This window comes from Tupaia chinensis, unplaced genomic scaffold, assembly GCF_000334495.1.
Source record: "Tupaia chinensis unplaced genomic scaffold, TupChi_1.0 Scaffold000228_1, whole genome shotgun sequence".
NCBI lineage: Eukaryota > Metazoa > Chordata > Mammalia > Scandentia > Tupaiidae > Tupaia > Tupaia belangeri.
In genome coordinates, this window is record NW_006159703.1 from 1,943,476 (window position 1) to 1,964,305 (window position 20,830).

The window sequence follows — 20,830 nt, forward strand, 5'->3', positions numbered from 1 at the left end:
GTGTAACTGGCTAAGTCACCCAAATAGAAAAATTTCAAGTTTGCTTACCTAGCCCGTAAGTTCTTGAACAAGCATGTTCTTGTAGCCAATCTAACGCAGCTTCAAAATTCCTCCTGGTTTCCTCACAGAATCTAGAAAAAGAGCAAAAAAGATAGACTGTCTTCACCTTTCCTGTCTTCCGTGCTTCTCAAGTCTCTTCCCCTCCCTTATCACTTTCTCCCATCATACGTTTCCAGGTTCTTCAAGCACAAGGAAGTCTGTTTTTTCCAGTTCTCTTCACCATAATCCAAGTACCTGTGATTGAACAAAATGATTTTTTTTTTTTTTTAAGTCAGAAATGAGCAAAGTGAATGACGGAATTTTCTGACTATAAGAAAAACTAACCACTGGTCACACAGAGCCACAACACATTCATCTGAAGACCTGGACATCACTTGTTTCTCCGGTTCCATGTATGTAAGTGCATCTCCCTAAATGAAGACAAGTAAAAACATGTAAGATATTATGTCAAAGTGATCTCCATTTCTCAAGGATAATAACAATTACTTTTTTGATAAAAGCTACATCACCCATAAACTAAACCTCTTGTTTTCATTGTCTCCTGTCTCCCCAAGGTCAATAGCATCTGCCTTTCCTTCTGAATACTTGCTTTTGAGGAGGCATGCATCTTCAGTGGGATCTCTTTGCCTTCCTACAGACTGTTCCTTTCCAGTGAAAAATGAAAGATGTTTACCAGTTTCTAATTCCATAGTTGAAAGGTAAGGCTCATAGGGGCTGTTTATCCTTGTTTTAGTAGTTTTAAAAGTAAGAAATTGGGGAGCCGGCAAAGGGCATGGTGGGTTAGAGGTGCTAGATTTCCACATGGCCAATTGCAGTTCGAGTCCTGGACCTGAGGGCTTGCTTTCTCGCTTTCCCTTTCTCTATTTCTGTCTCTCTCTGGTCAAATTAAAATAATAATGACAAATAAAATTAAATAAATATATTAACACTTAAAAAAAATTGGAATTTAGGGGGCCAGCAGGTGGTGGGATGGTTAAGGGTGCTGGACTCCCACAAGGCCAACCACAGTTTGAGTGCCAGACCTGGGGGCTTGCTCTCTCACTTTCCATCACTCTCTCTCTTTCACACTCACTCTGTCCCTCTCTGGTCAAATTAAAATAAATAAAGTTAAATAAAATAATTCTTTTAAAAAGTAGGAAATTAATACATGGTACTTTTTTATCTAAAACAGATACACAAAGATTAAACATGAAAAATGTTGTTCCTAAATATTTGTAGTGCCATGAAAAATTCCCACTACAGGGAACAAGATGGTAGTGCAACACTGAAATACTACACTCTGTGTATGTGCCCAATATCCCAAAGGACGGAAAAATGAGGAAAAGGGACTGCAGTGTGACCCAGGGTTGCTGTCTTACTCTCCCTCTCCCTCCCTTCTTCTTTCTCTCTCTCTTTTTATCTCCCGTGAACACTCTGGAAAATTAAAAACAAACAAAAAAAAGTGGGGGGAGATTGAGGTCAGTACTAAAATAACTAAAATAGTTATTTAAAAAAATGTAGAAAAATGGAAACTTTTAATAAATCTAATAGACCATTCTCTCTTTGTATGACGGATATATATACCAGTCCAAAATTTAAAATAAAAAAAAAAAAAAGGGTAAATACAAGAGTTGTAACAGGGGTCTGGTGGGTGGCATGGGGGCTAAGGTGATGGACTCCCATGTTGCTGACAAAGACTCGGGTCCTGGACCTGGCGGCTTACTTTCTCACTTTCCCTTTCTCTCTCTCCAGTCAAATTAAAAATAAAGTTAAATTAAAAACAATTCTTAAAAAAGAAAGAAGAAGAAGAAGAGTTGTAACAGAATAGAGGTGTGGAAGAGGACAAAAGTGAAAAGTAAAGCACTACAGAAAGAGGGTGCAACTACCAGTAACTAAATGGCCATTGCCACAAAGTACCACTGAAGTGCTCTGTGCTTTGCACACTGCAGTGTTAGATAGAACATGACCTTCTGGGCCTGGCAGGTGGTGTGGTGGCTAGGGGCACTGGATTCCCACGTGGCTGACTATGGTTCAAGTCTCAGACCTGGCGACTTGCTTTCTCACTTTCCCTCTCTTTCTCTCTCTCTGGTCAAATAAAAGAAAAAAGTAAAAGTAAAAAAAAAAAAAAAAAAAAAAAACATGACCTTTATCAATGTTACAAGTGGGATGTTTAAGTTAAACAAACTGTTACATAGGTCTATTTTTGGCCAAAAAATCATATGATAACTTTAAGATAGCTCCAGGTTTGACTATAGAACTCACTGTTAATAACACTGTAAAGTCTATTAACTAATAACTCATCTCCTAAAATGGACTTTGCACATACAGTGTCAATCATCTTTTTCTGAATAGTCTTCTTTACATCTTGAACTTTCTGTCCTTTATATTCATCCACCACCATCACCTAAAAGGGTGAAAAAAGAAGGGAGAAAAAAGTCATAGACAAAAGAATTAAAATTTGCTTTGAGTTTATCCCCTAAATTTTCCCTAAACTTACTTCTGCCCACCTTACCAAAATATTTTTAATGTAAAATTTATCATATTTATAATCATAACAGCTCATCTGGTATAGCTTGAATAATATTTATAAAATATTCGTCTACTAGCAGGTGGTGTGGTGGTTAAAGGCGCTGGACTCCCACATGGTCAACCATGGTTTGAGTCCCGGATATGGCAGCTTGATTTCTCACTTTCTCTCTCTCTCTCTCTCTGTCCCTCTCTGGTCAAATTAAAAAATAAGTAAGTAAATAAATAAAATAAAATAAAATAATTCTTTAAAAAGAATTGTCTCTTTTTTGTGTAACTGAGATTAGGAAGGAACACTCAGTTCTGTTTCTCAGATTTCCACACAGAGCGAATTCTTCTACATTCACTCACTTACTTCCTGATGATTTTTGAAGAAAGAACTAAGCATATGCAGCTTATCCTTATTTAGGCTTCTATTTCCAATTCTGCCTGCTGCAGGTGAGTTTTGTCTTTTACTTAGCCATACACGTTAGCAATAAATCTAGCTCTTGGAGGGAAAAATTACTGTTTTCCAAATCTACCTTTAATTCAGCACAAAATGTAACACTAGGGTCAAGTATTAGCTTATACTTTTGCCACCAATTAAGCCACGATACCCTTCCAGTTTTCTTAGGTAATTAATCTGCTACTATGACTTTTATACATCTGACTCTTGTGTCTCCCTTAGTTTCCATTTTAGATGGTAAAGATAACATATTGGTCTTAACCAACCCTCTAACATGCCAAAATACTTCTTTACCTACTTGATCTGTCATTAGAAAGTTACGGTTAATGATCAACATGGTATGGTGGTTAAGACAAATCCTGGGACCAGTGGATGGCAAAATGGTTTTGTCACTGGAGCTGTCAACTGCAGTTTGAGCCCCAGAACCAGCAGCTTAAAACTCACACTGGGGGGGTGGGAACCAGCAGTTAGCGTAATGGCTATGTCACTGGACTCCCACATAGTCGACTGCGGTTCGCGTGCCGGACCCGGTGGCTTAAAACTCACGCCGGGCGCGTGTGCGTGCGTGCCCAAGATCCTGAGAGGAGAATGGAGGAGAAGGGATTGCGGCGTGACTATCCCCCCTGGGGGGTGATTTCTCGCTTTCTGACTCTATGTCTCTCTCTGTCTGGCGAGCGCACGCGCCCTATAGCGAAAATTTCTCTCAAAAAATTCACACTGGTTGTGTGTGCATGCAAGCCCAAAATACCAAGAGGATAGTTGAGAAAAGACTGTGGTGTGGCCATCCCCCCTGGAGGGAGTGATTCTCCTCACTTTCTGTCTCTCTCTGCCTCTCAATTTTGCCCTATAGCAAAAATCTCCTTCAAAAAAAAAAAAAAAGAAGGCAAATCCTGAGGTCTGCATGGAGTGGCGGTTAAGGCACTGCACTCCCACATGGCTAATGGCAGTTCAACTCTTGGACCTGGCAGCTTGAAAATCATGCTGGGCATATGTGCCTGCATGCCCAAAATCGCAGGAGGAAAATGGAGAAGGATGTGTAATATGGCCATCCTCCCAAGGGGTGATTTCTCACTTTTCCTCTCACTGTCTCTCTCTGACTCTCCAGTGAATGCATACACATTACGGCAAAAACCTAAAATATACTGTGTGTGTGAGACTTCAAAAAAGACATAACCAATTCTTAGATATCAAAACAAGTGAGGGAAACATAAACATTCTCATTATGTCCTTGAAAGTCTTCATTTTAGGTGCCAGCAGTTGACAAGGTGGTTAAGACGCTAGACACTCCCACATGGCCAACCATGGTTCTAGTCCCGGATCTGGTGGCTTGCTTTCTCTCTGTGTGTCTTTCTCTGGTCAAATTAAAATGAATGAATGAAGAGAAAAGATTAACTAATAAAAAAAAAATTTTTTTAAATCTTCATTTTAACTTTAAAAAGCTAACAACCTGCTTTGAATTTTACTTTCTCCAGACAGCATTTTCACATTTCCATTGAAATGTAAGCCACATTAACATGCATGTAATTAAAAGATAGTTCAGAATGTTTGTTGAGTTTACCTGGCATCTAGTAAGCATTAACAAGTAAACTAAAATAATTTCTCTCAAGTTAATGAATTATCTAGGGCCTGTCATTCAGTGCAGTTGTTAAACAATATGCATAAAGAGTCAGATTCCAGGGACCAGCAATTGGTGTAATGGCTATGTTGCTGGACTCCTATGTAGTAGATCACGGTTCGAGTCCCAGATCTGGTAGCTTTAATTCACACCGGGCACGTGTGCGTGCATGCCCAAGATCCCAAGAGGAGAATGGAGAAAAAGGGATTGTGGCATGGCCATTCCCCCAGGGGGTGATTTTTCTCTTTCTGTCTCCCTATCTCTCTCTCTGTCTTTCTGGCGAGCGCATGCACCCTATAGCAAAAAAAACTCTAAAAACAAAAAACAAAACAAACCCCCCAAAACAGTGAAAGGATTTTACATGGTCAACCATGATTTAAACCCTAGCCTTGGGAACCAGCAGTTAGTGTAATGGCTATGTCACTGGGCTCCCACGTAGTCGACCGCGGTTCGCATCCCGGACCCAGTGGCTTAAAACTCACGCCAGGCGCGTGTGCGTGCCCAAGATCCCGAGAGGAGAATGGAGGAGAAGGGATTGCGGCATGACCATCCTCTCTGGGGGGTGATTTCTCGCTTCCTGTCTCTATGTCTCTCTCTATCTGGTGAGTGCACGCGCCCTATAGGGAATACCTCTCCAAAAAAAAAAAAAAATCCTGGTCTTCATAGTTTGAAAAAGATGCCAGATGTATGCACGCATGTGCAAAATCCTGACAGAATGGGAAACAAGGGATAAGGATTGCAGTATAATCATTTCCTATTGAGAGATGTTTTATTTCTTCCTCTCTCCTGCCCACACCAGTAAGCATACACGCTGTTTAGCAATTTAAAAAATAAAAATTAAAGGTTTATTTTTTTAAAAATACATATTTCTAGAACAGTTTTTCTTTATTTTTTCTAAATCATTAAGAAAGAATGGGGCTCATTTAGAGTAGGGCCAGCAGGTAGTGTGGTGGTTGAAGGGCTGGACTCCCACATGGCCAACCACAGTTTAAGTCATGGACGTGGTGGCTTGCTTTCTCACTTTTCTTCTCTCTCTCTCTCTCTCTCTCTCTGTCTCTCTCCGAGATGATCATATGTGCCCTATAGCAAATTAAAAAATTATAATACATAAAAAATTAAATTAAATAATTTTTTTTAATTAAAAAAATCAAAGTATGATATAAACCAAATAAAAATGCTACAAAACTGATACTTACACCATCATAAAATCCTTTTAGATATAACTTCTCCTTTGCTTCTGCAAGTTTTTCTCGGTCATTCTGGCTCTGAATTTTCAGTTCATCACAAAGGGTTACAGCAGAAAGATTTCCTAGCCCTGGGATTTCGATGACTGGCACCTATAGAGAATAGCAATGTCAGGGCTTGCTCACATTGACAGAACTTGAAAACAGCCCTATAGAACACGGTCATTTTGCTGCTAATGTCTGACAGATTTTCTATCTTACTACAGCAGTGGCACACATTAAATAATCAAAGAGTTATTACTAACTTCCAGATGTGAATTTGTCCTACTCCTCGTCACAGGAACCACCCAAAATCACTGCACCAAAGGCCCCACCGTGTCTTTTCTCCACCAGACTTTCCCCAACTCTCAGCCCTCCATTGGCATACAACTAACTAATTAACGCCGAAACTAGCGAAAAAGTGTAAATGACTAATATTCTGAGTGATCCTGCTTTCTTTGGGTTTCTATCAAGATTTCTGTATTCTTCATGAAAGTTATTTGCTAGTAATTGTCTTCCTTTGGCAGCACATGAACATAAACATATAAGAAACAAAACAGAGTTGTATGGAATTTTGTTAGTTATTATGTTACAAATAAACTTTCATGGATAACATGGCAAAATTTTGTCTTTAGAAGCTAAAAAATTGGCCATACTAGAAAAAAAAAACAAGCAACTATTAAGTTTGTGGTGCTAAGTTCTTTGTTCCAGAACTGCAGGTGCCAGGTCATAAGAAAAAACTTGTTACATTTTTCTCTTGCTCATATTTGACACAAAAGATAAAAATTAAAGTGAAGAAATCCTTAAGCAAACTTTTCTTATTTTCATACTCTCCCAATTATTTAATTTTGCTACAAGGAAAGTGTGTTACCTTTTTTTTTCTCTGTTAAAGAAATAAATATGAATATTCTGAATCATCTATGAACTCACCGGCTCAAATGGCAAGATCATGTCATCTCTAATTCCATACTTGGCTCGTAACGCCTGCAAAAAGATTTTGCAAGTTAACACTAATGATCTATAATGCCTGGTATAATCATCAAGAGAAGCCTCAAATTAAAAAAAAAAAAAAACTATTATTTGTTTTCCTCACCACATTTTTTTTTAATGTTACCAAATATCTAAAGAAGAAATCTGTGACCTTTAAAACCTCAGTAAATGGGGTCAGTATGTAGCGTGGTTACTGAGGCACTGGATTTCCATAATCATGGTTTGAGCGCTGGACCCAGTAGCTTAAGGGTCACGGCAGGTGCATGTCCTTGTGTGTCCAAAATCCCAAGAGGAGAATGGAGAGGAAGGGATTGTGACATGGTCATCTCCCCTGAGGTGTGATTTCTCATTTTCTCTCTGTCTCCAGCAAGCACACATACTCTATGACAAAAAAAAAAAAAAAAAGGATAATAATAATAAAATTTTTTTTAAAAACTCAATCGCTTAAGTTCACTGAGCAACTTAAATGATTAAATACAGTCAAAAGTAAAACTGCAAATACGCACATATCACTTGCACTGAAGTGTATATACTAGATGTAACAAAAATATAAAAATCCGAGACCAGCAGTTGGCATAATGGCTATGTCGCTGGACTCCCATGTAGTCGACTGCGGTTCACGTCCCGGACCCGGTGGCTTAAACTCATGCTGGGTGTGTGTGCATATGTGCCCAAGATCCCAAGAGAAGGAACTGTGGCGTGGCCATCCCCCCTGGGGGGTGATTTCTCGCTTTCTGTCTCTCGGTCTGTCTTTTTGGCGAGCCCTATAGCAAAACCTTCTCTAAAAAAATAAATAAATAAATAAATAAATAAATAAAATTTTATATATATATATCTCTCAGAAAACTTTCTCAAAATTTAATGAAATATTATATCCAAAATTCAAACCACAGAAAGTATATAAACACCAAGAAGCAGGTTAGAGATAGCAGCTGAGAGTGTATATGCATAGCTTTTCAGCCCAGTCCTACAGTGCAGTTCAGCAGTACCTAGCCAATGAAGTGGGGAAGAGGAAGTAAAAATGTGCAACTCAGATACTTACTTGCTTTTTCTTCAAGTCTCTGAAGGCAGCAATATCATCAGGGGAGTCAGAAGGAACACTTGTGACCACACCAGTGCCTGACAAAAGAAAGTATAGAGTTAGCTAATCCAGCTACAATGTGTTTAACAAAGTATTTCTAAAATAAACATACTAGTTACCTTTATCTTCTTTAATGGTCAGCATTGGGAGAACATAGATCACCTTATAGGACGTTAAAGGTGCAGAAAGTGATGCACCCAGAATTTCCTGCATAAGAAAAAAATGAATATAAAAAATGAAGACATTAATTTGTAACCATTAAATCTAAAGAAACATCAAATTTGGGGCCAGTTGGTGGCATGGTGGTTAAGATGGTTGGATTCCATGTGGCTGACTACATGGTTTGAGTTCTGGACCCAGCAGGTCAAGAAACATACCAAATACATGTGCTCGTGTGCCCCAAATCTCCAGAGAGCAGAGGAGAAGGGACTGTAGCCTGGCCATCCTCCCTGAGTGGGGGAAGGGAGAGTGATTTCTCACATTCCCTCTCTCTCTGTCTCTGTATAGGGAGTTGCAAACACCCTATGACAAAATTTAAAAAAAAAAAATCATATTTAATCTGCACTACAGACCAAATGGACTTAAGACTGTTCCATTAGACAACTCAGAATGCACATTCTCATCAGCACATGGAAGGAACATTCTCCAATACAGGCAAATGTCAACTTTTTTTTTTAATTAATATCATATTGAGACCAGCAGGTGGTGTGGTAGTTAAGGAACTGGACTCCTACATAGTGAGCGACAGATCAAGTCCTAGACCTGGCAGTTTGCTTTCTCCTTTCCTTCTCTCTGTGTCTCTCTTTGGTAAGTACCTGTGACCCATAGCAAGTTGGAGAAAGGAATAATAATAGTTAATAAAATTAAATAACTATTTTTTTAAAATTTAGTATCATATCACATAGCTTCTCTGACCACAATGAAATAAAACTAGAAATCATTAAGATGAGTTTTGAAAATAGTATAAATACATGAAAACAGCATGTTCCTAAAAAAGTATCAGATCAATAAAGAAATTATGAAACATAAAAATTTCTTGAAACAACTGGAAATGAAAACAAAACATATCAAAATTTACTGGATTCAACAAATGGAATACTAAGAGAGAAGTTTAGGGTCTTGCCCTACAGCCTAGTAGGGAGAGAGATCCAAATCTACAGTCAGCAGAGTGCCTTCTAGCACTGCAGGTCAGTTTGCTATTGACTATACCATTCATACTTTAATTCCATTTTCCCATAAACATTTTTAAGTACCATCACAGACACAAGAAAAATTTTTAAAAGAGATACCAAAGGGAACCAGCAGTTAGCGTAATGGCTATGTCGCTAGACTCCCACGTAGTCAACCGCATTTTGTGTCCCGGACCCGGTGGCTTAAAACTCATGCCGGGCACGTATGCGTGCGTGCCCAAGATCCCAAGAGGAGAATGGAGAAGGGATTGCGGAGTGACCATCCCCTCTGGGGGATGATTTCTCGCTTTCTGTCTCTCTGTCTCTCTTTCTGTCTGGCGAGTGCACGCACCCTATGGCAAAAACCTCTCCAAAAAAAAAAAGAGATACCAAAGATGAGCATCCAATCAAATATAATAAAATACACTCAGAAATAATGATAATTTAGTAGATAAACTACAAGAATAAGAGTTGTGTAATTGTCCAGATTCAACTTAATGTCAACACAATCTTTGTTTTCAGAATAAAAGCAGCTGTGAGGCCAGCAGGTGGCATAGTGGTTAAGGTGCTGGACTCCCACGTAACTGAACAGTTTGAGACCTGGACCTAGCAGCTTGAAACTCACATCAGGCACATGTGCCTGCATGCCCAGAATCCCAAGAGGAAACTGGGGAAAGGACTGCAGTGTGGCCATACACCCTGCAGAAGGGGTGATTTCTTGCTTTCTGTCTCTCTGCCTCTCTGGCAAGCACACATGCCCTATAGCAAAAATCTCTCAAAAAAAAAAACTAAAAACAAAAAGCAAAAGGTCAGCAGGTGGCATGGTGGTTAAGGTGCTCGACTCTCACAGAGCCAAGTACAGTTCAAAGCGCAGTTCAAGTTCCAGGCCTGGCAGCTTGCTTTCTTGGCTTTTCTCTCTCTCTGTGTGTGTCTCTCTCTCTGGTCAAATTAAAAAATAAATAAATAAAATTAAAAGTCTTTAAAAAAATATTAAAAAATAAAAGCAGCTCCAATTCCAAATTTAGAATTGTCATGAATACAGACAATACTATTAAAAAATGTCCTGGGGAGGATTATCAGTATTTTTCAACCAGATACTGAGTTCAAACATAAGATTCAAAAATGCCATTGTAGTTACATAGTCATATACCAATTAAAAAAAGGAATAATTCCTGGGACCAGCAGTTAGCGTAATGGCTATGTCGCTGGACTCCCACGTAGTCGACCGCGGTTCGAGTCCCGGACCCGGTGGCTTAAACTCACGCCGGGCGCGTGTGCGTGCGTGCCCAAGATCCCGAGAGGAGAATGGAGGAGAAGGGATTGCGGCGTGGCCATCCCCCCTGGGGGGTGATTTCTCGCTTTCTATCTCTCTATCTCTCTCTGTCTGCCTGGCGAGCGCACGCGCCCTATAGCAAAAACCTCTCCAAAAAAAAAAAAAAAAAAAGGAATAATTCCTGCACATGGCATAAATTAATCATACAAACATAATACTGAGCTAAAGAAACCATACACAGAGTACATATTATATAGTATCATTTTGCAAAGTTTAAAAACAGCAACTAACCAGCAGTTAGCGTAATGGCTATGTTGCTGGACTCCCACGTAGTCGACCATGGTTCGTGTCCCGGACCCAGTGGCTTAAAACTCACGCCGGTCGTGTGTGTGTGCATGCCCAAGATCCCGAGAGGAGAATGGAGGAGAAGGGATTGCGGCGTGACTATCCCCCCTGGGGGGGTGATTTCTCTCTTTCTGTCTCTATGTCTCTCTCTGTCTGTCTGGTGAGAGCACGCACCCTATAGCGAAAATCTCTCCCCCAAAATAAAAACAGCAACTAATCGTTGGTAAAGTCGAAGAGTGGTTATTTAGAAGACGAGGTGAGTACTGATGAAGATGAGGAAGCCTTCTGAGGCACTGAAACTTCCTGTGCCTTGATCTGGTGGTACTTACCTAACTACATACACATATGAAAATTCACCAGAATACACTTAGAACTTAAAGCACTTTTCTGCCTATGAAGACAGAAAGTTGACATTTGCCTCTAAATTTGTACACCAAAACAAATTCTGCGACCAGACTTACCTCCCCCATTAATTCCTTAACAACAGGCACAACTCCATTGTCTTTGGTAAAGCCTTGGTATGACATATTCCTGGCTGCTCTTTGGGTGCAGATGAAAATATCACCATTCAGTGTCTCAAATCCAATGTACTTCATATCAGGACGAACCCAACAGTTTGTCTGTCCAAACATGGTCTCAGGTCTTAGAGTAGCAGCTACCAAGAAGATATTTTTACCTTTCAGACCACTAAGAGAAAAGAATTTATGTTTATGTGAAAAATGGTACAGGTTCTAACACAACTACTTGATAGTTCAAAATAATGTAATAACTCTTTGATAAACATACCTTAATTTGGATGGGTATGGTTCAAGCACTTTCAATTTGATTAAAGTAAATTCCTGAGGTCCAACACCCTAAAATAAAACAGAATAAAAAACTAAGCAAAGAAATATTGGATTATGGGACCATGACGTGGTGGTTAAGGTGCTGGACACTCCCACATAGCTGACCACAGTTCGAGTCCTGGACCTGGTGGCTTGCTTTCTCAGTTTACCTCTCTCTCTCTCTCTGTGTCTCTCTCTCTCCACTCAAATTTAAAAATGAATGAATGAATAAAAGAAAAAGAAATATTTGAATTAAATCTATTAATCTGGGGCCAGCCAGTGGCATAGTGGTTAAGGCTGCTGGGCCCTACATGGCCAATTACACAGTTCAAGTCTCAGACCTGGTAGCTTGAAAAACATACCAGGCACGTGTGTATATGCCCAAAATCCTGAAAGGAGAATGAAGGAGAAGAGTGTGTCATGAGCATCCCCCAGGGGGTACTTTCTCATACTCCCCTCTCTCTCCCGTTCCAGCAAGCACACACACCTACACAAATTTAAAAAAAAAAAAAAAAAAAAAAAAAAACTGGGCTGGAGACAGCAGGCAGCACAGTGGTTAAAGTGCTGTATTCCCACATGGTCAATCACGGTTCCAGTCCAAGACTCGGCAGTTTGAAACTCACGCCAAGTGCATGTGCATCCTTGTCCAAATGGAGAAGAAACTGCAGCATGGTCATCACACCTTGGGGGATGATTTCTCACTTTCTGTCTCTCAATGTCTCTGGCAAGCACATGCACTCTATAGCAAAAAATCACTAAGGAAAAAAAAAATCTGAGCCTTCTAAAATCTCTCAACTGTTTCAAAATTTTGATCATTTACTTCATCATGTACGTAAATCAGCACTACTAAAGGCCAATTGCTTTTTACAATTATTTATGTAGGTATGTATTTTAATTTCACCAGAGACAGAGAAGGAAAGTGTGAAAGTAAGCCTCCAAGTCTAGACTCGAATTAGTCAGTCATGTGGGAATCCAGCACTTACCCACCACACCACCTGCTGACCCATGAAGGCCAATTTTGAAAAGTATCACTAGACTTGAAATATGTTCAAAGATGATAGAAAGAATGATGCACACAGAGAAGCTCCTAAGTTCAGATACTGGCACTGTCACTGATTTCCTGTGCCAAGACTAGTCACAAATCAACGACCCTTGCTTTACTCAAATATTACAAGGATAATGTTATTAGTGTCTCCTACAAGAATGTAAACTGAACCGGTATCATGCAAGGCTAAAAGTACTCTGGGAATATACAAGCAGGCACATGATGAAAGCAAGCATAAATGGAATCTGTATACACCAAAAGTTAGTCATGTATCTCACTACCTTTCTCCACACACTTTTTTTTGGTTAAAAGACATTTTTGCTACAGGGCACGTGCGCTTGCCAGAGAAACAGAGAGAAAAAACGAGAAATTCCCCCCCAAGGAAGATGGCCATGCAGCAATCCCTTCTCCCCGCAGGATTTTGGGCACCCACACACACACGCCTGCCATGAGTTTTAAGTCCCTGGGTTAGGAACTCAAATGCAGTCAACTATGTGGCAATCCAGCTATGTAACCATTACACCACCTGCTAGTCTCTCCCCACATTCTTTTCAGAACTGTGTATTCTCCTGATGGTGATTCTTAAACATTATCATGCATATAAATCACACTGAGAGCGTGAAAAGTGACAGATTTCTGGGTCCCAACTCCACAGCTCCTGATTCAGCAGTTTTGGGGTAAGGATCAACAATATACTTTTCAGGGCCAGCAGGTGACAAGGTGGTTGATGGCACTGGACTCCCACACGGCTGACTGTGGTTCAGGTCCAGGACGTGGCACTTGCAATCTCACTTTTTGTCTCTGTCTCTCTCTGGTTAACAAATTAAATAATAAACTTAAGTAAAATAATTCTTTAAAAAATATACATACTTTTCTGTATGTCATCAGACCATTTTTAGAGTAGTAAGGTCAAACAAAAGATACAGGCTATCTATAATAATATTCTGCTTCCCTCTTCACACCCACCAAAGTATTATGATTATATATCTCAGCACTGCAATAAAGCTATTCTTAGGTTTCTGATGTATTTCTTAAACTCTGTGGCCAAATTAAGGATTATTATAATAGCTATTCTATGTCATCGATAATCACCTCTCCAGTTTGTCTGTCATGATCCATGCAAGGCTGTCCATCTTTTGGAGAATAAATGGTATATCTACAAAACAAACAACAAGTGACAAGTATTATTATAATATTCAAGTTTTATACTCATATATTTGCCAGTGATGTTATTTCTAACATCTCATAACTATGTCTTATAACTAAAACTAAGCAAATGTCTAAATTTAATATTTATACATTCTACTATCAACTTAGTTATTTAATGTAAACTTTCCACCTTCATCAAAGGTAATACCACTGAAAAGAATGCACTGAGTTAGCTTTGTGATATAGAACAAAAGATTATAAAATATAAATTCACTTATGAAATACAAACAGCTCTTATTTAACTGATATAATCAAGGAAGAATTTTTAAATATTTTAAAAAGAATAAACTTGGGGCCAGCAGATGGTATGGTGGTTGAGGGCTCTGGACTCTCACATGGCTGACCATGGTTCAAGTCCCAGACCTGGTGGCCTGCTTTTTTGCTTTCTCTTTTTCTCTCTCTCGCTCTCTTTCTCTCTGGTCAAATTAAAATAAATAAATAAATTAAATAAATAAATAAAAAATAATTCTTTAAAAAAGAACTTATTAAAAAATAAAAAGAATAAACTTGAACCACAAATAAAATTATGTTTTACTTGGCTAGGAATATCAAATAGAATCTTTAGTAAGATCATAAAAGCCAATACTCCCATTCCCCCTGGTAATAAATGTCACAAACACTATAAACAGCTCAGAAAACTGAAAATGCTGGCAAGAGAAAAAAGACAACAAAGAATCTAAGAGGCCAAAGTGTAAGAAGAAAAATAAAGAGGAAAAGCCAGATATTGGGCACTTATTATTCGTACCAAAAGGCAACAAACCTACCGCTTCCCAAATTTAACTTTGCTTCTTTCTCTTAGGGTTAAATATTGCCACCTGACGAATGAGTCATAGTAAGGATTAACATCGGTAGTAATGAAGGAACGACGCCAGTCTACCTACAAAGGAAAGAAGAAAAGGCAATCTTATTTTTTTTAAAGAATCATTTTATTTTTATTTTATTTATTTAATTTTTTTTGGAGAGGTTTTTGCTATAGGGTACGTGTACTCACCAGAAATAGAAACAGAGAGAGAGACAGAAAGCAAGAAATCACCCCCCAAAAGGGATGGCCACACCACAATCCCTTCTCCTCCATTCTCCTCTCAGGATTTTGGGCACACACGCATACGTGCCCGGCATGAGTTTAAGCCACCGAGTCCAGGACTCAAATAGCAGTCGACTACATGAGAGTCCAGCAACATAGGCACTACGCCAACTGTTGGTCCCATAATCTTATTATTATTTTTTAAATTTGCTGCAGGGCATGCTTGCTCAACAGAGACAGAGAAAGTAAGAAAGCAAGGCACCAAGTCCAGGACTTGAAACACAGTTGGCCATATAAAAGTCCAATACCTTAACCACCACTTCACCTGTTTGCCCTAAAAGGTATTTTTTTGTAATTTTTTTTTTAGAATTATTTATTTTATTTTATTTATTCATTTATTTTAATTTGACCAGAGAGAGACACATGGAGAGAGAGAAAGAGAGAAAGAAACTGAGAAAGCAAGCCACCAGGTCCAGGACTCAAACCATGGTAGGCCATGTGGGAGTGTCCAGCGCCTTAACCACCATGCCACCTGCTAGTCAGTCCCCCAAAAGGTAATTTCTAGAAGTATACGATAATTGGGCTGGCAGGTGGTGTGTTGCTTAAAGGTGTTGGATTCCCACATGGCCGATGGTGGTTCAAGTCTCAGACCTGGTGGCTTGCTTTCCCACTTTCTTTTCTTTCTCTCTCTGTCTCTGATCAAATTTTTAAAATAGTAACAAATGGAATTAAATAAATAAATCTTTAAAAATACGTGTAAATGTGTGTGTGTATGTATATATGTACATATATATATACATACACATACATATTCACAACAATTTATGATTATGAATTCCCAGGGCAGTGACTAGGCAGATGGCATAATGGTTACATCTCTGGACTCCCACAAAGTCAAGCATAGTTTGAGTCCTGACTGCTTAAAATATGCCAGAGGTGTGTGCATGCATGCCTAAAGTCCCAAGAGGATAATAGAGAAGAAGGGATTGCAGCATGGCAATACCCCAAGGGGTGATTTCTCACTTTCTGTTTCTCTGTCTCTCTGGCGAGCACACGTGCCCTACAGCAAAAAAATTTCTCTAAAAAAGAAAAAGAATTCCCAGGGCCAGCAGGTGGCATGGTGGTTGGGATGCTATAATTTCACTTGGCCAACTGTGTTTTGAGTCCCAGACCTGGTGGCTTGCTTGCTTTTGCTCTCTCTCTCTCGCTCTCTCTCTCTCTCTCTCTCTGTTCAAATTAGCGAAATGATAATAAATAAATAAACTCGAATAGGTAATCCTTTTAAAAAAACTTCCTGTGGGGTCAGGCCTTATGGTCTGAGTGAGAGTGAGCCAGAATCCAGGTGGCCAAACATGTGGTCTGAGTCCAGCTCCAGAGGCTTGAAAACCACACCAGGCACGTTTCTATGCATGCCCCCAAATCCTGACAAGATTAAAAAATGGAGGAGAAGGATTACAGTATGACCATGTTCCACTGCGGAGTACTTTCTCACTCTTCTCTCCATCTCCCTCCGGCCAGTGCACTCACTCTATTACATATATACATACATAAAAGAATTCCTATGAATAAGTTATTTATTCTTCTACTCATTGTTTTCCAACTAAGAATTATCTCAACTATTAAAAGAAAAAAATGTTCAAGTTCTACTTCTTAAATATGTATTGTATCCCAATTATTACATTGTATTATATTTAACTAATGTGCTTTTAAACACATGTATGTGTTAACAAACATGGGAATTATAATTAATTAAGAAGGTACACTTAGGGAACAGCAGTTAGCATAATGGTTACGTCCCTGGACTCCCATGTAGTCAACCGTGGTTCAAGTCCGGGACCTGGTGGCTTAAAACTCACTGCTGAGTGTGAATAAGTGTCCAAGATCTTGAGAAAAAATTGAAAGAGAAAGGATTGCGGCATGGCCATCCCCCTAGGGGATGATTTTTTCACTTTCTGATTCTCTGCCTCTTGCTGTCTCTCCAGTGAGCAAATGTGCCCTATCGTAAAAATCTCTCAGGAAAAAAAAAAAAAAAAAAAAAGGAGTACTTAAATACCTTTATATTCAAGTTAAACTTTGACCTCTTCATATTCTTTGAACAGAAATCCTTTTGACTAACTGCTAATATATCAATATATATTCTTTTTCTTTTTTTTTAAGAATTATGTAATTTTGGAGCTGGCAGGTGGTGTGGTGGTTAAGGGCACTAGACTCCCACATGGCCAAGCACAGTTTGAGTCCTAGACTTGGTGACTTGCTTTCTCACTTTTCCTCCCACTCTCTCACTCTGTCCCTCTCTGATCCAATTAAATGAATGAATGAATAAATAAATAAAGTTTAATAAAGTAATTCTTTTTTTTAACAGATAATAATCAGTTTATTAAAATAGTTGACTTAGGCATCTGCAATGGTGACTTCAACCTCAACTCCTGGTTCAATACTGATGGAAGTAATCTGTTTAACAATCTCAGGACTGTGCAAATCAATGAGTCGCTTGTGTATTCTCATCTGGAAATGATCCCAAGTCTTAGAACCTTTACCACAAGGTGTTTTCTTGTAGTGACTCTCAAAGTCTTGGTAGGCATCAGAACTGGTCCTTTCACCTTGAGATTCTTTTCCTTTGCACCTCTGATTAAGTCAGCACACACTTTCTCCAGGGACTTTAGTTGTGGCTGATTAAAGTAATTCTAATTCGGTGAATGGCCACCTCTGGCTCCACGGATGTTTTTCCAGTATCTTTAAAAGCCATGGCTGTACCGCAGCTTCCTGACTGACCTGTTCCTTGGCAAGAGCGAACAGCGGTGAGTCAGAAGCAGAGCAGGCTACTGGAGCTCCACGCCACCTGTGTCCACTTCTTCTGCAAAGAGCTCAATAAAGTAATTCTTTTTTTTTTCAAGCTGCTTGCAAGCAGTGTTTCTTTTTTCTTTTTTTAATTATTTTATTTATTGATTCATTTGACTGGAGGGTGGGGGGGAAGTGAGAAAGCAAGCCACCAGGTCTGGGACTCAAACCATGGTCAGCCATGTGGGAGTGTCCAGCACCTTAACCATACCATCATGAAACCTGCTGGTTAACCAATAAAGTAATTCTTAAAAAAATAAAGAAAGAAAGAAAGAACCATGGGGACCAGCAGTTGGCATAATAGCTATATTGGTGGACTCCCATGTACTTGACTACGGTTCAAGTCCCAGACCTAGTGGCTTAAACTCACACCGGGCACGTGTGCATGTGTGCCCAAGATCCTGAGAGGAGAATGGAAGAGAAGGGATTGTGGCGTGGCCATCCCCCCAGGGGGTGATTTCTTACTTTCTATCTGTCTGTCTCTGTCTTTCTGGCGAGTACACATGCCCTATAGCAAACACCTCTCAAAAAAAAAAAAGCTACAGGACACATGCGTGTGCGAGAGAAAGAGACAGAAAGTGAAAAAGCAAGCCACCAGGTCCAGGACTCAACTCAAACAGAGGTCAGCCACATGGGAGGCCAGCGCCTTAACTACCATGCCACCGGCTGGCCCCTCAATATACATTCTAACACAATAAATATTAAAGTACTTCATTGCCTACAGTAAGTTCCACTAGTTTTTTTTGTTTTGTTTTGCTTTGTTTCTTATAAATTGTTTTTAAGCTTACTTTATTCGCAATAAGAGTACCAATGCATGTCCAAAAGCAAGTCAGAGAGAGAAAGAGACAGGCACCATAAAAAAAAAAAGCCCTCCAGCTCATCAGGATCTTTGGCATGCATACATACACCTGATATGTCTCAGCTGAGGTATCCGAACCCACAGTCAGCCATGTGACCTCCTACACTGTAGTTCAGTACCTACTGCCTGCACAGTCAAGGGTGGGTACCCCATTAGGTTTTAATGTAACAATATCAGTAACACATACAGGTGAAATGCATTATTCTAAATACAAGTTGAGTATCCTTTTCCTGAACTGCTTAGGAACAGAAGTGTTCTGGATTTCAGATATTTTCAGATTGTAGAATACTTCAAACGTTAAGATATTTCAGACTTCAAAACTATCAATACAGATAGGGACCAGCAGGTGGCATGGTGGCTAAGGTGCTGGACACTCCCACATGGTCGACCACAGTTTGAGTCCCGGGCCTGGTGGCTTGCTTTCTTGGTTTCCCTCTCTCTCTCTATCTCTCTATGTCCTTCTCTGCTCAAATTAAGAATAAATGAATAAATAAATAAAATTAAATAAAAAAGTAATTATTAAAAAAATATCGAAACAAAAATAATTATTTTTGTTAAAAAAGGGACCAGCAGGTGGCATGGTGGTTAGGGCACTGGACACTCCCATGTGGCTGACCATGGTTCAAGTCCCGGACCTGGCGGCTTTCTCTTTCTCTCTCTCTCTCTCTCTCTCTCTCTCTCTCTGTCCCTCTCTGGCCAAATTAAAAATAAATCAATACAGATAAAGATATATCTTGGGGGTGAGGGATTCAAATCTGAATATAAAATTCATTTATGTTTCAGATACAATTATTATATAAGCATGACTTGAAGATAACCTTATATGATTATTTTCATAGTACACCACTGTGACTACGACCAATCACGAGGTAAGGTACGGGATTATCAACTTATAGCACCATGTCAATTATCAAAAATGTCAGATGTGGGAGCATTTCAGGTTTGAGATGTTCAGATTAAGGGTACTAAACCAATGTCAAAGTTGATCCAAGGGGGGCTCGTAGGTGACATGGTGGTAAAGGGTGCTAGCCACATGGCCGACAGTGGTTCAAGTCCCAGACCTGGTGGCTTTCTTTCTCACTTTTTCTTTCTCTTTCTTGCTCTGTCCCTCTCAGGGAAAATGAAAAAAGAAATAAGTAAGTTTTTTTTTTTTTTTGGAGAGGTTTTCGCTATAGGGCACATGCGCTCGCCAGACAGACAGAGAGAGACATAGAGACAGTGAAAAATCACCCCCCAAGGAGGATGGTCACGCCGCAATCCCTTCTCCTCCATTCTCCTCTCGGGATCTTGGGCACGCACGCACATGCGCCCGGCGTGAGTTTTAAGCCACTGGGTCCGGGACGCGAACCGCAGTCGACTACGTGGGAGTCCAGCGACATAGCCATTACGCTAACTGCTGGTTCCCATGTAGGAGGCACTGTTGATCCAAGGACTGGCAGGTAGTATGGTGGTTAAAGATGCTGGATGCTCACTTGGCCAACTGCATTTCGAGACCTGGACCCAGTTGCTTGCTTTCTCACTTTCTCTCTCTCTCTCTCTCACTCTATCCCTCTCTGATAAAATTAATATGAAATAAATGAATAAGTAAATAAAGTTAAATAATTCTTAAAAAAAAAAATTGAACCAAATGGCATATGATCACACAAATACAAATGCTTTCTTTGTATTTTCTTTAACTATGGAGGTAATGGGCATACCTTTAAACCCATTCTCTTTAGATCCTGAACAGCCAGTGGTGGGAAATAATCCAGCCAATATTCTGCTTCAGAAAATTTTACAATCTCTTCATCAGACAGACCAAGGGATTTCATAATGCTCCACTGGTATTTGGAAGACCCAGTTTTGGCAGCAGCTTTACTCTGAAAATAATGGACAGAAACAAACTCCATCAAAGAACAACCAACAACTGCTTAATATGGCAAGACCATAGTTCTTTTAAGGGAATAATTTCATTTAACAATTCTTTAAATTCTGTAATAACACTGTTGAAATATCAGAAATACAACCACATGCTAGGAGCTGAAGGTAGAGAATGGGGTTAAACTATGAAACTATAAAAAGGAAGTCCAGGTCCAGCCATGGCAGTGCAAATGAGAGGGTACCAGAGCGTAGCTGCTGAGGCTGCACAAGAAGCCCAGGTTTAGTTTCCAGTCCAGCCTGAACAGGCCAGGAGCAGTGGCAAGAGGATAGTGACATGACAAGACACTGTCAGAAATAGCCCTCTCTCTCTCACCTCATTTGTTCTCTGTCATAAAAAAAGAAAAGAAAAGAAAAATTGGGGCCAGCCCTATACCCTAGTGGTTAAGGGAGCCAGATTTTCATGGC

General features: G+C 39.6%; 1 protein-coding gene across 2 annotated transcripts in view; it reads right to left on the reverse strand.

The window, feature by feature from the left end:
• The window catches only part of LARS1 (leucyl-tRNA synthetase 1), a 71,013-nt gene that overhangs the window by 34,255 nt on the left and 15,928 nt on the right, over nucleotides 1–20,830 (reverse strand). For both annotated transcript variants that reach the window (XM_027771666.1, XM_006148038.3), the window contains exons 6-18: nucleotides 20,203–20,364; nucleotides 14,549–14,661; nucleotides 13,668–13,731; nucleotides 11,493–11,560; nucleotides 11,168–11,393; nucleotides 8,039–8,126; nucleotides 7,881–7,957; nucleotides 6,779–6,832; nucleotides 5,822–5,962; nucleotides 2,366–2,443; nucleotides 385–470; nucleotides 229–294; nucleotides 49–131 (exon numbers count right to left, since the gene is read on the reverse strand). In XM_027771666.1, coding sequence (XP_027627467.1) covers nucleotides 49–131; nucleotides 229–294; nucleotides 385–470; nucleotides 2,366–2,443; nucleotides 5,822–5,962; nucleotides 6,779–6,832; nucleotides 7,881–7,957; nucleotides 8,039–8,126; nucleotides 11,168–11,393; nucleotides 11,493–11,560; nucleotides 13,668–13,731; nucleotides 14,549–14,661; nucleotides 20,203–20,364 — 1,306 coding nt within the window. The remainder of the gene's footprint in view (nucleotides 1–48; nucleotides 132–228; nucleotides 295–384; nucleotides 471–2,365; nucleotides 2,444–5,821; nucleotides 5,963–6,778; nucleotides 6,833–7,880; nucleotides 7,958–8,038; nucleotides 8,127–11,167; nucleotides 11,394–11,492; nucleotides 11,561–13,667; nucleotides 13,732–14,548; nucleotides 14,662–20,202; nucleotides 20,365–20,830) is intronic.